The sequence below is a fragment of the Plectropomus leopardus genome, chromosome 12 (genome assembly GCF_008729295.1).
Source record: "Plectropomus leopardus isolate mb chromosome 12, YSFRI_Pleo_2.0, whole genome shotgun sequence".
Lineage (NCBI taxonomy): Eukaryota > Metazoa > Chordata > Actinopteri > Perciformes > Serranidae > Plectropomus > Plectropomus leopardus.
In genome coordinates, this window is record NC_056474.1 from 11,105,348 (window position 1) to 11,125,728 (window position 20,381).

Consider the following 20,381-nt stretch of genomic DNA (forward strand, 5'->3'; position numbering starts at 1 on the left):
GTCTCTAACTCTGCTATCAATCACTGCTTGTGAACTGCAGTCAACTAGGCAGATCAAATATAAATTATATTACTGCATTTACACTAATTGTACTAATTGCACTAATTCTCACGTTAAATGTTTGCAGACATATTTAAAATGATAAAACTTGCTCTGGCAGGTGGGCAGTACTACATATATATCATAATTTGTTTCTAAAAACATATTTTATGAGGAAACCAGGAAAGGAAATATGAAAAAGGACTAGTGTATACGCGTAGGCATGAGCATTAAGAATTATTAACGTCAAACCACATTCATCCTGCAAACTCTTACACGAGATTTAACTAAACCCAAGCAATCAACGCTTTGTTTTCAGTGTCCTTTGTCTGTTTATTTTTGCTTTATTTGTATAAAAAAGTATCTTTATATCAATTATTGTCGTTGCTCTTTTACTGTTATCCAATATCCAATCCAATATCATCGCTTTGCTGACTTTTATGCTCTAAGTGTTGAATGGCTTTCCTTCAGACAGATTCTTGCAGATGCCGGTAGAAACACTATGAAGAGGCACTGATGTCTTTCACAGATCATCTGTCTCATGTTCTTCTGTCAGGTGTCAAGGCACATTGTCCATATTACCTGTCCTGCGTGGCTGTCAGACTATGAGGGCGGGGCTTACCTCACAGTAGTCGAGCGTGTAGGGGGCGCGTGCCCAGGTAATCAGAGGTGATTGGAGCCAGGTGTGTGGGCTACAGTGGATCAGATGTTTGAAGAGTGCTGATGGGAAAACAAACTGTTGACGTCTTTTCTTTTTTCCCCGAAGTTTTTGTTTTAAGTTATTGCTTGCGTGTTTAATGTCAACAAATAAATCTGGAGGACCGGAGCTACGTAGTGTGGGACTTCAGCTGACCGAGCGACGCCGTCAGAGAGCCACCGGGACCGGAAGGCAACAGGTAGGCTCACGAGCTCACTCTCCGGTTAGAAACGCGGGGTTCCTTCGGTCCTGGAAAACTTTTAAAAGTCAGGGAATTTCCTAATCTTATTTTCCAGGCCTGTCAAAGTAATGGAATTAGAAAAAAAGCATGAAAAGTTTCGAAAAAAAACCACATTTTGTTGTCCGTAATGAAAATATTACAGTAATATTCCGTGTATAACCCCCCCCCCCTTCTTTTTTTTTAATACGCAACAACATTTTTTGTTTTTATTATTGGTCCTTCAGAAGTCATGGAAAAAGTTCTGAAATGTTATCCATGAAAATGTGCGGGAAACCCTAGACGAGTGTTTGCCAAAGTAAAAGTATGAGTTACCCAGGGTTGTTTTCGTGACACAGGTTATAGTGACAGTTTCATCAAATGTGAAAAAAACAAAACAGTGGTGGAATGTAACTAAGTACGTTACTCAAGCACGCTACGAGTACTCTCGAGGGAAATGTACTTTTTACTTCACTACGTTTATGTGACAGCTTTAGTTACTAGTTACTTTACAAATTAAGATTGTTGCATAAAATAATAGGAAGCGTTTACTAAATATGCTGTTTTGTAAAAAAAAAATCAATCAAACTGTTAAAACAAGTTCAGATGAACTCATTAGCTGATTAATCAATTAGCCTATTATAATAATTAATTTTAGAAAACATTTAAGTATTTTTCTATATATTATCTATCTGTTTGTCTATCTATCTATCTTTCAGACAATTCTGATGTTTTATTTTTATTTTTAACCCTTTTACTTTCAACACTTTAACCCTCTACAGTACAGTGTTGACTCTAGGTAACACCCTTTTTTGGCTGTTTACACTGACACAATAACTCTTGCAATACTTTAAAAAGTGCCAGGACTGGTAACATTCCAGGCATTGCCATCATAATGCTGACCATAAAGGGTTAAATGCATTTTCCCGATTATACGTAAAAACCTTTACTTAAGTACCATTTTCAATGCAGGACTTTTACTTGTAACAGAGTATTTTCACAGTGTGGTATTAGCACGTTTACTTTTAAGTAAATGGACTGCATAATTCTTTCTTTTAAAAAAAGTCATTTTTTAAAATAAAATCCACTCCAGCTTTACCTGATAAATACTGTGGAAGAGAAAAATCAGTGAGAAATTAATAACACCCAGCCCTATGTGGAAGCCTCGTATAGAATACTTTCTTTTTATTATAGTTGCACAAAGTCAGTTGAAACATGATGCTGGTGCTTTATTTAAAGGGAAGTGAAGTAGGTATGGTTGCAGTACATATCAGCTGAAGCTAGAGACAACTCAGTGGATCAGATTGTTTCCCATCCGGACAGTTTCGGGATATCCAGCAAATATCAACTTCACAGCTTAGTTTACTCTCCTCGGATTAAAAAGAAAACAGGAGAAATATGCGCAGACTACCATCAAGGAGAGATTTTTTTTATAAGCACTAAAAGGTGTTCCAAAGTGTTAGTGTTACAATTGTCAGTTTTTCCTTAATCCTAATACCCATAAATCTGCAGGTAATATAACAAACGCTCAGATATATCTTAAAGATGCATGTGATCTGGTAGGCCAACACAGCCAGTAGCATGCCTTAAATATACTTAATATCAGTGCAGTATTAAACTAAGAACAGTTTACCTGATATCCCATCTGGGTTCTCCCACACACAAACGCACATACAACAACCCTTGGTACAGTACAGTTAATTCACTCACACCGAGCACAGAATTCGTACTATCACGACAAACATGGAGACAGGCGAGAGGTAACATGAGCTAACCTGAAAACACAGGAGACCGCGTCCTGCACAGGGGAAAAGGCTTGGATATCGAACTGTTAAGAAGAATGTGTTTTTATGCTAAACCTTCTCCCAGCTGGTTAAAAACATTCTTACGTACTGGAAATGTATTGCTACACAGTGTTACTTCTTTGAGTTTATATATAGTTTCTATATATTTATATATATATAGTACATCATTTATAAATGAATATTAAGCTCAGGATATATTTGTGGTTCTTTTTTTATGAATTACAGATGAGACGTGAATTTTTTTACAGATCACGGTGTCGGTGCAGTAATCAGTCCTTGGACATGAGGAGATAAAAGTAGGTATTAAAACAGTGATGATAAAGAGTCCAGGCCGTGTCTTCTGACAGCTTTCACAGGAGAGAACAGCAGCACAGAGCAGCGCGTTGAGCCACTCAGGGGGTGAACAGCAATTACAATGAAAGCTATCACTCATTTCACAATAAAATGACTGCCGATATGCATCTATATGTTAGATGGCGCTCTTTAACATCTGTTTGCATTGATTTGCTTTGGATCCATCAGCGAAAATTAACAATAACTGATCAATAAGACCAGTTCCCTTTTTTTTAACGGATAACATATATAGGAATAAAATACAGGATTCCTCATTTGTATAATATCCCAACTCTTAAACACATTAGCCTGCTGGTCATTTCCTGTTTGCGTCAGATGAGTTTACAAGTCAAAGGTCAGGGAAGCGACTGGGATCTTCTTTGTATTCAGCGGGGATGAAGAAAGTCGACTCTTCAAATTCGTCGTAGCGGAATTCCTGAAAGGTGACGGTGGCTGTGATCGTGGGGAAGACGGGGATGTCTGCGAGGGAGACAGCACAAGAAGAAGACATGTTACTCTGTGAAAGTTCCCGTCGAGCTCGCCCACTCACAGGAACACAGCGGCAGGTCGACACACATACCGAGTTTGACTGGAAACCCAGGCGGAAGTTTCATCTGAACGAACTCCCGGAGTTTGTTGAAGTGCTTGAACGGGGCTATGACCTCCAACACGTTTAATAACCTGGAGGCAGAGGACAGAGTCAGCAGTTTTATTTCAGTCTTTGCTTTGCCAGCATTTCCCCAAATCTGAACAACAAAAATGACGTGAAGTCAAACTGCAAATTGAGATCTTGAGTAAATATTGAATAAAGTCCATCTCTCCACTTGAACAGGAATATATACGGCTGAAAAAACAAAAAAAACTTTTCTTGGCTGCTAGAATTGGGTTGTCTTGCCACTTTTAGATAAGTTACCTAAATTATAACCTGAAAATTATTTATCAACAAATCTTTGCTGTAACCCCTTAAATTAAACCTACAGCAAAACTCATGCCAATCTGAAACTTCAGGGATTATTCTTAATTTTTGAAATTGATTAAAGAAGATACACTCCTTGACTGTAAATGCGACTAATGTTAGTCTTGTCTGCAGATTTTCAAATGACTTTTACCTGACTGCTGATACACTTTTGAATTGAACATTATAATGTTATACTGGAAAATATGTTCGACTCAATAGTGCTAAAATAAATTAGCATTTAGATTGACTAAATGATGTCCAACAACAAAATTCTACTGATATGGATGGCTGAATTCTTATGTCAGTGTAGTATCCTGCAACAATAGATGCCCAGATGGGCTCACAATGCAGACTCTCAATTTCCATGTACATAGATGTGAGACCAAATATCTGCTTCAAAACAAACATAAATTCCCAGACACAGCGCTGAAAAAAGGCAAATATAGTGAAGCAAAACACCGAGCGGAGTGAATCTGGGGTTGGCGTTCACTTTTTTTTTCACCTGCATAGTATAACTTTAAGATAATGACATTAATTAAAAACATTTTAGGAGAAGTAGGATCATATTTTTAACACAGAATGTGAAGGGGGGAAAAAATCACATTAAAAAGCCATTAGGCATTATAAAGGGTGGGGTTTTATTGCCAGACCATTAAGGTTCAATCAGAGGAGATAAAGCAATTTACTACATTATGTCCCAGTTATATTTTACAGCACTGCCTGTAACCCATTACAGGCAAACACAAAACCACATCCTGTTTGAATCCTACCTCCTCATCTGCACAGTGTAAAACATGCTTTTTAACCTTTAAAATTCCTACTTTTCTCATTTTGTTCCCCCTCTCTCCCATACATGATCACAAGCTCTTAAGACAAACCCTCATCATATTTGGCTGCATAAAATCCAAATTAGATTTAAAAAAAATAATGCAATTTTAATGTTTTATGCATGAAAAAAGAAAAATAATAACACTATTTCATCTAAAGGCAATAAAAAAGCTTAAAGTAATGTGTTTATCCTTTCATATTTTGACAATTTTCATTTTATCACCAGATAAAAAGAAAGCTTGTGTAAATGAATTACCAGCAGCAGCAAGCATTAAAATGCAGTTAAAAAGTATGTTTTTCTTTTTTTAGGTTTGGGTGAGGCCATTTAGAATTAGTGTCACCATTACATAGTCTGTCCACCAGAGAGCGTTTTTCATCTCTAAAATGTCCTGGACAATACATATCAAATTTTCTAACAACTTAATTCAATAATGTAATAATTTTAATTCAGACATTGTGTGTTTATTACATTTAGCTTTATTTATTCATTTATTTTTAAATGGTTATATACTTTTTGATCATAAACTTATATTTTGACTTTTTTTTTTTTTTTACCATATACTTATTATGTTTTTCTTTTATTTACCGTTTACTTAGTATATTGCTTTTTTTCTATGTTTACTTATTATATTTGGCTCTTTAAAGTTTATTTTTTCTGTTTACTTATATGTTGCTTTTTTTTAACCCCTGATGCACTTTCTCTTTTGCTGCTTTAACAATGGAAATTCTTCGCTGTGGGACTTAAAAAAAGGAAAATCTTATCCTTAATGGATTCTTATTAAAATGTCAGATAATATTCAGATAGCTTATTGGCTTTTTTAATCAGTACAATATTATTTATGATCCTTAAAACCCTGTGTTGGTCAGGCTCTAATAATCTACATGTACAAATTTAACGTGAAAAAAAGTCACATGCTTGCAGATGCATGAAGACGAGTGTAGAGGAACTGAGAGAGATAATAACCTTTTTTTCTTCCTCAAACGTCCAGAGCGCAGTTAACACAGTGGTTTAGTTAAGTTAAAAAACAAAACAGAACTCCAAACACTGACATTTTGTTGTCACATGGTGGAGCCGTTGATTCTGCAATCGTCTCATCAGTGGTTTCCCCACACAACCAGCGTCTACCTGGCCCAATTATCTCATCGGAATTATTTCATCTCTACATTACCCTTTTCTAAAATCCCAAGAGTATCCGCGCGTATTCACCCAGGATCAATCTCTGCCGAGAGCTTTGTAAATAGATCTGAAGAGGAAGGGATGTACTCACGACTCGATGCCTAGAGGGAAATCCTGGCTCATGGCTACAGTAGCTTTGAAGTTCTTCTTGCTTTCCTTACACACGAGCTCTCTTCCAAGATGAGGTGGCCTGAAGGCGCGAAGACACAAACACAAAGAAACTACCTTTTATTCTTGGTGCTTGACGTGGATTTAACACTCAGAATCTGCACTGGATTTCTTGTAACTGTCCTGATTGAATTTATAATTGTGACGAAGACTGATGAAATCACGGAAAATACGAGGCGCTTACTTTCCGTGCTCTGCGGTGATGTACTCTTCCCAAGAAATCGTGTTGGGTGCAGGAGCTGTGAGGGACTGTCGCCTCACAGGCTGGGAACAGGAAATTATCCATCAGAGGCATATTGGCAGTCACCAGGATACCATTACTATTAACCCTTTGAAACCTGAGCAAATTGGCTTGATTTCTTTCAAAAACATGTAAAGAAAGCAATGGCCAACCTCGGAAAAACTACACAACCATCTGAAAATTGGGTAAAAAAAAACAAAACGTAAAAGAAGACTGAAATTTTAAAAACAAACAAGGAAATGACCAAAGGAATAAATGCTTAAAAATATCAATGATTCTTGAATAAAATCTAAAAAATGTAATTATGATAATTATCTAGTTTTCTGGAATTTTTCTGCTAGCTTTAAAAAAAATAGGTGACTAAATCTGAATCTTGCAATTTGCCAGACATTTCTTTGTGGGGTTGTTCATTGCCTCCCCCAGTGTTTTTAAAAGAAATCAAACCACTTTTCTTTGGGTTCAGATGTTTAAATACTTGTGAAAGGTATCTGAATGCAGCAAAATAAAAACGTCCATCCAGGTTTCAAAGGGTTAACCATTTCTAAGTGAAGTCAAAGCACCGATTTGTTTCTCTCACCTCAAAGTTTTGTTCACTGATGCTGCCTCCTTTACTCAAGCTCTCCATGATGGCTTTGTTCCTCAAGATGTCCTCCTCACTGAGGTGTTCTCGCCGTTTCCGCGACTCCAGCACCAGACCGTTCACTGCGTAGAAGTCAGCCAGGAAGTTTCCAACCCTCTCCTGCACAGAAAACAAGCAGGTGTTGGAGTGTCATTATGTTGCCCTGTGAATTACCCAAAAGTACTGCTGATTTTTTAAAACGTGCTGCGGTAAAGCCCGAGGGTGGGATGGTACTCACTTCTCAGGAGACAAAAGATTTTAAGAACTCTTATTTTTTCATCCCCAAAGCAAGACAAGTAAAGTTCATAAAACCACAGAGGTACACACAGGTCTTTCCGATTCAGAGTGCCATAAGAGATTTCAAAAATCAAAAAGACTTGAGCTGTGCTGCTCCGTACAGGGAAATATGATGGAAATTTTATTTGCAATGTCACAAACTGATGCATATTTGAGCTATCTTACGTTGACAGCTCCAGAAAATAATTTGCCGTATTGTTAAGTTACGTGCAAGGTTGTCAATGGAAGATACAAGAAAATTCCACAACTTTTCCAGAACCTTTAAGATTTTTGACTAATTCAATGACTTCTCCAGGCCTGGAAAATGTGATTTTGAAATTCCATATTTTTTAATCTCTTTTGTAAATACAAACTGAAAATGAGTGAGGAAAGTTGATAAATGACTAACGCTGCCAAAAAAGTTTCCTTACACAGAAAAGATACACTGCATAACTCAAATGTCCAGACAAACTTTGGGATGCAATCGAATATCTGCAATTCAAAGATATTGCCGTATTTTCTTTCTAACTAATTGGCCGCAGATGTCTGGTTTTGGTTCAGTTAAGGCACTTGTGGCAAAGCTGTTTTGCAGGCTGTAATGCTGAGCATCTCAGCTCAGGAGTGTGTGTTCGGTTAAAGTAGCAACCTGTGCGGCTGAAAAATGAAGCCAATATTGACAGAAGTGCCAAAAACTACAGATCTTTGACTCCAGGAGCAAGTTGATTCCCATGTTAAAATGCCAACTTTACAGCAGGAATAAACATGTTTACAGCCTGGTACAAAAAACTGTTTGGTCTCCATAGCTAATTTCAACATTAATGGCAAACTAATTTTTATTTAACTCATCCTTTCACATTTTATTAAGGCTTAAAGTTACACATAATTACGGGTGGGGCAGCTTGAGTGACAGGCTGTCTGCTGATAGTGTCCTCAGCTTCTCAGTAAATCCAGCCCTCACTCCTCCACAATGCCAGACTTTAGCCCAAATATGCTCACAAATTGGCAATAGCTGTAATGCTGAATTTAAGGCTTCAAAGCAGAAGTCCACAAACCAATGGGTGACATCATGGTAGCTATGTTCATTATTTACAAAGTCTATGTTTCAGTTGCCATACTTCTTGCCTTGCTTTCGACAACATCAAGCTCACTCTGGCCTGCACACTCCCTCATAGTGGCAAACATTTTAGCTTCTCCAAACACCATGAAAACACTGCTTCTATGATCAATTAATTTTTTTTAAATTGGCAAATTCTATGTTTCAAAAAAACGAATAGGGGCAATAATAGGACACAAATATTTTTTGTGTTCTCTCTTCTTTTTTCCATAGTTATCCTGACCTGAAAATTCCTGAAATCAAATTCCATACTTTTTTTCCTCCATACTGCAAATGAGTCCTGACATTGTCTGATGATGTTGCTGAACATGAAAACTAATGTGTAATGTTTTCTAGTGATGGTTGACTCCCTAAAGCTTACTGTTTTATCCTCTCTGAACAGCCAGCCGATTTGACTACGAGAGAAAGTGATGGACTTGGTGGACAGAGTTGCAGAGTAGACGTCACTGCTCATCAGAATATCCACCTCCTCTTCAGTCTCCATCTCTGACTCCTTGGGAGAGCAACACAATAACAGTAAGATGCTACCGTTCATATTTAAACAGCTGCTGACACTATATGAAATATTTCTGGTCTGGTTGTGCCCCTCACTCACCTCGTGGTGTATTCTTTGGTACACTTTTGCTTCATTGTCCAGAACCACAAAGGACTGGGAGGGTGCAGCATCGCCGTTGAAAATGAAGCTAAGATCTCCACGCTGACACTTCATGTCAGTGAAGTCTATGAGAGTGGTGTCAAGTCTAAATCAAGAGAAAGAAGAGGGTGAGTGTTCAGATTGCTACGTCCTACTTTTTGGATCTAAAAGAAGTCTTTGACCTGGATTTGTTGCTTTAAACACAAAGTGAATTAGATTCTCTCATAGGTGCAGCCACAGCCTTAATCTAGTATTTGATGTTGTATTCCTACTATATCTTAGAAGACTTTGAAAATGACTTAAAAGAATAAAGTGTGACACCTTCTGACATCTAAAGACAATATAAGTTTTTAGTCAGACACTATAAAGATTTTAACTTTACTAAGACTTTCAAAGACTGGGGATCATGCAGGGTCACTTTTTGCAAACCTGCTCCTGGTGGAAAATATTACGCCAAACTCGTCTGTAAAATCACATCACTCTAGAAACGCAAGATAAAAGGTGTCATATGTTTACAGTATTCTTGCTAATTTCGGCATCAATATCACTCATAAAGAAACTTTATTTTAGTACAAACTTTCTTGATTTTTTCACTTCAATTGCTACCAGTCTCCGGTTTAGTGGGAGAGGACCGTGGAATGAGAGGCGATCTCTTTAAAAAAATTAATATTTCTTATTAAAATAAATGCTGGTTGGTGGATCAGATACACGCAGAGTTAAACGGGGACTCTTGGTCACACAACAACTCCACCGTTTTGCCTCCTTTTCCAAATTACAAATGAACAGAGACTTCATGTTCTCGCACCTCCCCAACATCCTCTTAATGTTTACAATCTACCAAGTTTGCTGCTGGAGAGAGCGCAGCTGTTGGCTGCTGACAACATTCACGTCATTGAACTTCACTATTTGCTGAGACTAAAAACTTTAGATAATGTTAAACATGCTTGATTTTATCAAAACGTCAAGATGAAAAAAATACTTAGGACAGCTTGGACTTTTATGACCACTTTACATCAAACGAGTGAGATCACGGGGCCATGCCACATCTTTAACGAAACTCTGATGAGTTTATTCTTGGCGATTTGTCTGCAACAGTGACTTCACATAAAAAGTTTTTTGGTAAAGGATTATTATTACCTGATATTTATTCCCTGCTTGTAGATTTTACAAGCATCCGACGGCAGCATCCGGGACAGCAAAGGCACTTTTAATAGAGAAGAGAGAGTTAATAAAGTATTTCCGACTGGAGGTTTTGCAATGACAACAGAAGGAAAACACTTATTTATCTTTAATAAAATCCTGAAGTAAGGCAACAGTTTACCCATCCAGCAACTTTGGAGAACTCAGCAAAGTCATTTCAAGTTAAAGTTGGTCTTATCAATAATCAATGTTGTAAAAATATTTGAGAATTGGATATATATATAAACAACATTTTTTTGGGCTTAAATCTGAAACTTACCCCAGCTCTGAAAGTCCCAGTGCAGCTCCAGATAAAAGTCACCAAGCTACAGAAAAGACACAAACACATCTAACTGAAGGATCACTTATGTATAATAACTTGTTGGGTCAGTAGAATTGCAAAGCACAGTGAATATTTCACATTATGCACTTCAGCAGTTAATATGCATACTCAAGGACAGGCAAAAGTCATTTATGCAAATCGAAGCCTACGGAGATTTTTGATAATACGAAGGAGTGAAAGTTCAGTGATGCAGAATGAAACCAGTTGCAAACTTGAGTGTGGTGATGCAGCAGCATCTGTGGAAGTGACGGCAGTGTGTTCCTCACCTCCCTGAGAGCTTTCAGTAATTTTGGCCTCTTATCCTCCACACTCTCCCTGGATTGCTGCTTCAACTTCCGCAGTATTGCTGTGACTGAGGAAAAAAGGGTGAGAAAATAAAAGCTTAGTTACAAGTTAAACAAATGCGAACTTGGATTATGCCTCAAACAGCCACAGTCTTTAGATCACCTCTGAATATAAACCAGGCACACAACTTGTATTTCCAATAAAAGCGTAACTGAAAAATTGAAATTATTGGCTGATCACTCATATCACAGATATATTTGTATGCGATGTCCAATTTTGCACCATTAGTAACGTGCTTAATGAGATTTCAATATTACACCACTGTTAGACATAAACTACGGTGGCTGACAAGGGTAAACGATCAACAACATAACATTTCTGTCATGACAAACATGCTGCAGCTGCAGAAACGATGCCAATTCAAAAATGAAAATCCAAAACAAATACACTATGGAAAACATGCTGCAGAAAGCCAAAACAAATACGTTAACAGCAAACACAGAAAAGCAAAGTCAAAAACACACAAACCCCCAAAAACAATGTAACAGAAAAACACTGCATATCCAGTCAACACAAGACTAAGAAGTCATCCAGGCCTCTCTCTGGTCTCTCTCTCTCAGGTTGAAAATCAAGCTGTTTCACTGTGCGCTCCGCCTAGAGGACTGGAGAACTTTTACTACGTTGACGTTGCAGCGTTTTTCTGTTGCATTTGTTTTGGGGAGATGTGTGTTTTTGAGTTTGTATAGTTACTGTATTTGCATCATGTTTGCTGTTACTGTATTTGTTTTTGTTTTCTGCAGCATGTTTTCATTGTATTTATTTCCGAATGTTGCATGTGTTTTTGAAAAGGCATCACTTCTGAAACTGCAGCACATTTCTCCTCATGGAATTGTTTTGTGACACTGTAGCATTGTATTTGTCCTTGTTGGCCACTGTAAGAAAAACATGAAGAAGCATTACTACCCTGCTACAGAGGTAACATTTTTTCCATTACATGCATCAGTAGCAGTAATTAGATGAGCCAATACAGTTCACTGTCTTGTAAAGTGCAGCTCTTGATCTCACAAACTGACCAGCGACCACTTAATTATATTGGACGGACCACAACAAATCAAGATATCTCAGATGTATCCCGGTTATCTTGACCAGGAGGGAAAAGACTGGACTGAAAATGGACGTGACTAAGGAGAGAAGTGCTGACGGAGAACTCACTGCAGCTTGTCACTGCACAAAGTCACAACCAGTGAGCGAGCTGCTGACGCAATCAGCACATGTGTAAAAGCTAAAGGTGATGACCGATGACAAGACGACAGTGTTCTGTGAATAGCTGTAACTCACAGATTTATTATCGAGCACACATTATTCTCTCTTACCTTCTCACTAAGCGATAGCCAGGTGCATGTTATTTAACCAAAGACTTAAATCTACCCCATGTCATGTCTCTCTGTGCCTGTCCTTGCTGAAGGTGTGAATGTACCCAGCCCCCTCTCTGCCTCTCCTTCACCCTTGTGAGTAGTGTGACCTTCTCAAAGCGAAACTCCTGGTCCCAGTCCCAAGCCAGCCTGCCACAGCAGGCACGGAGAGTAGAGACGCATACTAACAAGGTTGAGGGTCATTTCTCAAACAGCTCAGCCTTACAACATCCATTACAGGCTGCAGAAGAAATGGATGCTGATGTTTCACAATTAGGCAAGTGGCAGCAAAAGAAATTTGTCAGCACAGATTTGTAATAAACAGAGATTAATGATTTAGCGTACACTTTGCCTGCCCTTTATCTTCTCTATTATCTTTAGCGGAGTATACAAAATTAACACCATACCTTTAAAAAAAAAGGAAAGAGCAGTGGATTCATCCCAGAGGCATTAGCTGCCTTTCACATGTCATTTCACTCTTTTTCACTGAATGTCTGATCTAAAAGCAGCGGCGTCATTAAGCAGGGGAGTGACCAGGCTGTAAGCTCAGGGCTTCCTAACACTAAGCCATCGTTCAGGCGGCGTTCCAGCCCATCTGGATGACGAGTGCTCAGAGAAAATCCCCACCTTTTGCTTTTTAGCTGAACTGACCAGAGAGCCATCTTTAAACAATTAAATGACATTAAAAAAAGTCCTTCAAAAGCTTGCACGCACATGCCGTGACCTCCAAAAGTATTTAGTCCCCATTTGTAAAAACAAAGATGAATGAATGAAATGAGGATTTATTAATGATATGAACATTATTAACTATTTAATGGAAGTTGTGCTGTTTAAGGTTTATCAGTTAAGAATTTCAAATTCTTCCTTTTTCCTTCAGATGTTGTCTGCAACTTGACTGGATTTCAACTGTGGGCAACACAACTGATTTTATCCACCATATGACCGCAGTGACTCTGTAAAAAGGTAAATGTAAAGACTCTATAATGTACACACTGCAAGGAAATGCTTCTGCAAAGCACTAACTCTAGAATTTACATGCGTTTTTTTTATTGTATTTCACAAAAAATGATAGACTAAATCATTTTCTCATTCAGCTGGCAACAAAAAAGGCAAAACAATTCAACCAAAAAATGATACTTCCGATCACACCACAACCATCAAGCTGACATTTAATGCTACGACATTAGCATTCATACAGTAAGCCGCTCCAGATGTCAGAATGACTGACTATCCGACAAATAGAGACTGAAGCTGACACCATGAAGCTGTCATAAATCTATCGAGCTGTCAGACAGGAAGCACTAAACCTAAATATTATAACAGTGAGTGTATTATTGTAGGTATGCCACTGAGATCATCATGCAAATATGAGAAACTCGGGGACAGCGGGCTTTTTACAGCAGTTTTGACTTGACTTACTCATTTGCCTGTCACCATAGCTGATGGCTTCTGCTAGCGGGCTCCATCCCTGTGCGTTCTTGATCTTTACAGGAGCGTTATGGGCCAGTAGAAGGAGGGCACATTCTGAAAGAAAAACCCATAAAATTATTCGAATTACAAATTATCTACATTAATGTCAATCCTGTGTATTGTCACCTGGTTTTATTTCACGTTGTTTTGAGCAGCCATGCCGAATATAAACTGTTAAGATTTTAATGTAAACTTTGTAACAGAGTCTAAATAAAAGATGGTTAAACAGACTACTGATCTTTAATGACAAATGCAGGACTCACTATGCAAAGCCCATGTCAGTGGTGTAATCATGGTAACTGTTTTTCTAATTTCAGAGGGGGGAAATGTACCAAAATGTCTGCAGTGGCTCGAGGCCTGAATGAAGAGGTGGCATCGCTTCATTCATCAGATCTCTCAATCAGGTCAGCATCAACAATAGCACCAGCAACTATTACTTCTGTGGTGGAAGTGAGATCCTTCCTCTTCCACTTCTGTTTCCCCTCTTTTCCTTCTGCTAACAGTTTGATTTGTGCAGTTTTTCAGTGTCCATATTGAGTGTCTAAGGGTGGGTTTCACATATTGCACAGTTGGTAAAGCCCTGATTCAGGGTTCCAACACAATGTCATGGCTAAAATTTCAGTTTTAATTTCAACTTTTCCGTGTCTTTTCAAGGACACTTTTTTGTCTTCTTGCTCCCTTTGCTTGGTGTTTTTTCCAAACATATCAGATTCAAACAATATTCAATCGTAATTTCAGCTAGCTGACATACATGGAGGGAGAGACAGAATGTGGGATGAAAAAACATATATGATGGTCAACAAAATGTTGTCACACATATTAGAGCTATGTTACGTCGACAGCTTCAGAAAATATATTTATCATTATGTTACATTGAAGGTTATCGACAGAGGATTACTGTAACAATTTCATTACGCACAACAAATTTCCATGACTTTTCCAAAACTTTTGATGATTTTTGCTAATTCCATGACTTTTACAAGCCTGGACAATATGATTATTGAAAACCTGGAAAGGTCTCTGAATTTCACAACTGTGGGAACCCTGCTAATTTGTGATTTTGAACTATATAAATATAACTGACTTCAGTGTTTTGCAGTGCAAAACAAAGCATCAGTTTCCTTACAGATTGGCTGCACTGCTTGTATCATCTATGTGGATTCATTTAAACATTCCTATTCCGCTAAAACACCAACTGTATATTATACGACACGATGAGTGCAGGAGGAGTTTAAAAAAAAAAGAAGGAAAAACTGAATTGTTTTTACAGAAGGGCCTTTAATGAGGATCCCGAATGCTCTTTCAATAAAGCCTCATTATGACAGATGAAAGGTCATCGAGCATAGCAGATTTAGTGTAATTTTCTGGGCTCAAGCCGCGACTGGTAGATTACCATCTGACAAGCTTTTTGCTCATTTTTGTTAATCCTGTGGTTGACAATGGGCTGCTAAAATGAAAAAAATCTAAACAAAAAGCTCATTCAATACATTTTATTTTTCACTTTTACCTTTATGGCCCATCATCACAGCCAGGTGAAGAGGCGTGTTCCCTAAAAAAGAAGCACATAAATATTAACATCAATAATCTTTGAGGCAGATTTTAAAGACCACCACTCTCCGACCGCGTGTTTTCTTTAAAAATCACCAAAAATCACAGCCATAAACTGTAAAAACAGTAATTAATATTCAACTGTGTTTCATGTTAAACAGATTTCCATGACTTTTCCAAAACTGTCAGGGTATATTTCGTTTTCCAAAACTTTTCCATGCCTAGAAATTGCCATTTGTAAATTTCACTAGTTTCCCAGGTCTTCCATGACCATATAAACCTGTAATGTTGTGCATCAGAACAAATTACTCAAAAATAAACAATTACAACTAGGGCTGGGCAATTTAACTTAAAAGTAACATCATGATATTTTTAGGCTACATTGATACATGATATTTAATATTTTGAAAAACCTCTCTTGACTACTGTACTACAACTATTTAACAAAATACACTACTGTTACAATGAAGTTAAATAAACTACTGTTAAAGTACTATTATAGTGAAGTTAAATAAGGTACTGTATACCAAAGGTAAATAAGGTACTGTTATAATGAAGTTAAAGACCTGTTCTTTTATAATAAAATTATATTTTCAAAATAAAACGTCAATTTACACACAATGTTTGCAATATAGTTATTTTATACATCCTATGATAAAAAAGTTAAATGAGGTACTGTTATAATGAAATTAAACAAAGACCTGTTATAAAAAGTAAAATAAATTACTTTTATAATAAGGTTAAATAAGGTACTGAAATAATAAAGGCAAATGAGGTACCCAAAAATTGAAAAGTTAAATAACGTACTGTTATAATAAAGTTAATAAAGCATTTTTAAAATGTCAATTAATGCACAATGTTGGCAATATAGTCATTTTATAGATCCCCAGTGTAATGCAGCCTTTATAACCAGGAAAAAAACACTTATTACATATACAAAATCCAAGACATATCCAGACTCATATCACAATATCGATTTGATATTGACCCACTGCCCAGCCCTAATTAAAACAATCAGGTATTAGCAGAAAAACTTACCATGTACATCTTTCTGGGAGATGCTGTGGGTCCTGATGAGAGAGGAGAGCCGACGCACATCTCCCTTGAACACGCACTCATGAACTGGGAACTCCAAGTCCTCACTGGTCAGGATAATGGGATTCTTGTTGTTATCATTAACGATGGTGCCAACCGATGATGGATTGCCGTTGATGTTGTTCGCGTTGAGCTGCTGTTGCTGCTGCAGTGCCGAGGATTTGACTGCTTTCTGAAAAGCCTTGTTGGACTTGAAATGGTTGCTGGTACCGTTAGGGATAGTCCCGTTTGATGTCTCATCGTACGTGTCCATTATCTCCTCATTTTTGTTTGGTTTGTTGTGGTCCTTTCGCATGGTGCGTATCTTCTCACCTGTCATGATGACCGTTAACGGGCTAACCGATTAACGTTACTGGGCTGTAACGATTGTAAAGATGTGGCATAAATCTCGGAGCTGATCAAAATATGATTTCAAATTAGCAATTTGAGACAACAGCGATGCTCGGTGGTTGCTAGTTGGTTCTTCAAAATAACGTTACACCTGCTGCTCCGGTTAGCTCCCAGCAAACGGTCGCTAGCTAGTCCACAATGAAAAATGAATGTGGTGGGTGCGGCAATGAAAACAGAGAATAATGCTAAACATAACACACGCACTAAATCAACAAACAGCTAAGAAAGAAATCGAACAGTAAGCGACTACATCGTTGTCTCTCCCGCTCCTTGGTTGCACGTTTTAAAATGGTATCGATTCAGTTTCCTTTGCGGCAAAATTCAGGCGGACTGGATGGTACAATAAACCAACCAGCTGAGCTAGCATCTCTGCTAGCTTGCTGCGAGTGGCAAATCTCGCGAGACTCTTTTACGACGCACAGTATGAACGCGAGTTCATGCTGTTGATTCATGGGTTGCTTTTTTTTTCTTTCTTTCTTTCTTTTTTTTTTTTTTTTTTACATTTTATTTAAACAGTATTTAGTGGTCAATACAAAAAATTACAAATGAAAATAACCACACACGTAAGTACAAACCTGCACTAGTGCACTAGAATAAACCTGTTAAAGGGCTCTCGTACCAGACAGACAGACAGACAATAAATAAATAAAAATAAATAAATAAATAAATAAATAAAATAGACACAAGTATGAACACACAGGGGTTTATTAGTTATATAATACATTTATATAATAAATAATAAATTTATGAATGTAAAATTTAGCTAAAATAATGAGCAAATTAATTATATGCTATTCACTGGAAGGATATATATTATTGTGACCAATTAACTTTATTTAGTATTATTTATGTTGTATTATTCAAATTTAGATTTAGATTCTGATTTCCTGTCATCTTCATTGTACACTTCCATATATGAAAAACAAAACACAATTCTGTGTCCCCTCAAAGGAGAAAAAACAATGCAAGTCAAAAATAAATACCAGAATAAAAATAGGTAAATAAAACATTAGACTTTATTAATCCCACACCAAGGAAATTCACTCTTACAGCAAGCTCAAGAGTCAAAAACAGATAAATATGCAAATAAAAAAAAAAAAGAAAAAAGAAAAAATCTATATAAACACAATATACACCTTTTACTCATACAGATACATATGTTCATGAACAAACCAATACTTAAAACTAGACTAGACTTAAAACCTCACTTTTTTCATTTTCTGAAACTGGAAGTTGTCTTTGGTGAAAATTATAACAAACAAAAAATGATAGATAAATAAATAAATAAATACAACTTACTGACATATGACAAACTAGCAGACATTTATGTAGGTGTCAGGCCTTGTTTTGACAAGTCTAAAAAGTTTCTATATGTATATGGATCTAAAGCCATTGCAGGGCTAGTTATACTGATTTTAACAGTGAGTTAAGTTTAACCCAGGACAACTTCCGGTTTCAGAATATGAAAAATATAAACTTTCTTTTTTTCCTTTTTCATTATTTTTTGTTTTCTTGATATTTTATTCATTTAAAAAATGTTTTGACAGGATAAAAAGAAAATTAAGTGGTATTTCTGTTCTATACATGCCATTTCTGTCCTCATATGAAATGAAAATCAAATGTTTTTTTTTTATTATTATTATTTTATATCTGTTTCTAAAAGGAAAATCCAGGGCCTTTTAATATAATATTGCTCTATTCCAGGACTTTAGATTTCACTGACCGTTGACTTGCTTTATTGTTGTAAATGTGATTTTTTTTTCAATAAAGTTAAAACATCCATGGGTTAAAATGGTTGACGTCATCTTTATGCGTCAGCATTATCGCAGCAAGTAGCTCGCTAGCTAACAGCAACAGTAGCTGCGTTGTTTACAAGTATGGCGTCCTCAAAGAAGGGGAAGAAAGTTGTGAATCAAGAGGAACTTCGGCGCTTGATGAGAGAAAAAACAAAGACAATCAACAGACAAGAAGCGCGTGGAGTCTCCTTTTGCTAAATACAACAGTCTCGGGCACTTGAGCTGCACCCTGTGCAATGTGCAGGTGAAGTCCGAGCTGCTGTGGCCGGCGCATGTTCTCGGAAAACAGCACAAAGAGAAAGTTAACGAGCTGAAGGGAGGAAAGAGTCCAGCAGTGGCACCGCAGGTTCAACCACTGAAGAGGAAAGCACCGGACAGCGAGGACGCTAACTTGAAAAAGGTGAAACCGTCCTCAGGCGCAGGCCAGTCTGCGTCAGGACTGCCAGCAGATTTCATTGAGAAACCAAGCGAGAGGGGAGCTCCTCAAAAGACTTCAGGTCTGACTTTGTTGGCGGGGGTTTATGATGAGGACGACGATGATGAAGATGATGCTGAGAAGGCAGGGACTCCACCTTCTCAAAAGGCTGAAGCTGCTGCGGGACTCCCCGCTGACTTCTTTGACAGCTCCATCCCGTCCACACCCGCCATCTCCCACTCAGGGTCCATCCTCAAAGCAGAAGTGCAGGAAAAAAGCACAGAAAAGAAAGAAAACACAGCCGAGGCGCTGCCGGAGGGCTTCTTCGACGACCCTGTAAGAGATGCCAAAGTGCGCAACGTCGACGCACCCAAAGATCAAATGGATAAGGAGTGGGAAGAGTTTCAGAAGGAGATACGACAGGTGAACACAAAGTCAGAGGCCATCGTGGCGGAGGACGACGAGGAGGGCCGCCTTGAGCGTCAGATTGATGAAATCGATGAACAAATTGAGTGTTACAAGAGGGTTGAAATGCTAAGAGACAAGCGAGATGTGGTGAAGAGCAAGTTCCCGCCCAGGAAGGAGGAACACATGGAGATAGATGCCAGCATTGAGGAGGAGGAGGATGAAGAAGAGCTGCTGGGGCTTTTGTCCCGGGACTGGAGGGCTAAAGGGGCACTGGCCTAAGTCTCTAGAGCTCATATAAATGTGAAAAAGAAGCCATGTATCAGTGTGTTTTTGCTTAAGTTTATGAGCAGTCCAACAATTGTAAATATGTTTGTTGAAAGCGCTTCTTAATTTCTTTTTGTATATTTCCGACTGGATTAAATGTGATGCAGTTATATGACGGCCTATATAAACATCATTTAGTGCCACCAGAAGACAAGTTAACTCCTTAAAATCTAGGCAGTTTGGCTTGATTTCTCTCAAAAACTATGAGCATTTTTACAACCACCACCCAAATTACACAAACTTAAAGAGAACTTTGGAAAAAAATACCAGAAAACTAGCAAAAAAACCCCAAACCAGAATCAGTCAAATTTAGCAAGAACCCGATTAAAACATGCATGAAAACTAGCAAAAAGGAAAGAGGAGAACAAAGTCACCCAAATTTAGCAAATCTTTGGGGAAAAAAACCCCCTGAAAACACAAACTAAAAATTAGCAAAAAATAAGAACGACGATAAAACCAAAACAAAATCAGCCACATTTAGCAAGAACTAAATTATATATTTTTTATTTATTTATTTTTTCTTGGACATCTAAAATCAAATTATTTTCTCTCTTTTAAACTAATTGTTAAGTCATTTTGTTTTCACCAGTTCCTAATTTCTTAAAGGTGC

General features: G+C 37.6%; 2 protein-coding genes across 2 annotated transcripts; one reads left to right on the forward strand and one right to left on the reverse strand.

The window, feature by feature from the left end:
• Positions 1-2,110: 2,110 nt before the first annotated feature.
• Positions 2,111-17,196, reverse strand: LOC121951946 (ankyrin repeat domain-containing protein 13C-like). Its single transcript, XM_042498446.1, has 13 exons — positions 16,382-17,196; positions 15,303-15,344; positions 13,745-13,849; positions 10,895-10,980; positions 10,566-10,611; positions 10,244-10,310; positions 9,068-9,212; positions 8,834-8,965; positions 7,041-7,202; positions 6,407-6,486; positions 6,146-6,244; positions 3,672-3,772; positions 2,111-3,571 (listed from the first exon to the last, which is right to left on the reverse strand). The coding sequence occupies exons 1-13, from the start codon at positions 16,755-16,757 to the stop codon at positions 3,441-3,443; spliced, it is 1,572 nt and encodes a 523-aa protein (XP_042354380.1). The 5' UTR covers positions 16,758-17,196; the 3' UTR covers positions 2,111-3,440.
• Positions 17,197-18,627: 1,431 nt separating this feature from the next.
• LOC121951696 (zinc finger protein 830-like) lies at positions 18,628-19,883 on the forward strand. The gene is given in 2 exon segments (XM_042498130.1): positions 18,628-18,771; positions 18,773-19,883. Coding segments are annotated over 2 exon segments (1,020 nt in total). The 5' UTR covers positions 18,628-18,705; the 3' UTR covers positions 19,727-19,883.
• The last annotated feature ends 498 nt before the right edge of the window (positions 19,884-20,381 follow it).

Coding starts and splice junctions, on each gene's coding strand:
- LOC121951946 (XM_042498446.1), bottom strand. CDS start 16,757: ATGACAGGTGAGAAGATACGCACCATGCGAAAGGACCACAACAAACCA. Junction 13,850..15,302: donor TGTGATGATGGGCCATAAAG/GTAAAAGTGAAA, acceptor TTTTTCTTTCAG/AATGTGCCCTCCTTCTACTG. Junction 6,245..6,406: donor ATCACCGCAGAGCACGGAAA/GTAAGCGCCTCG, acceptor TCGCGCCTTCAG/GCCACCTCATCTTGGAAGAG.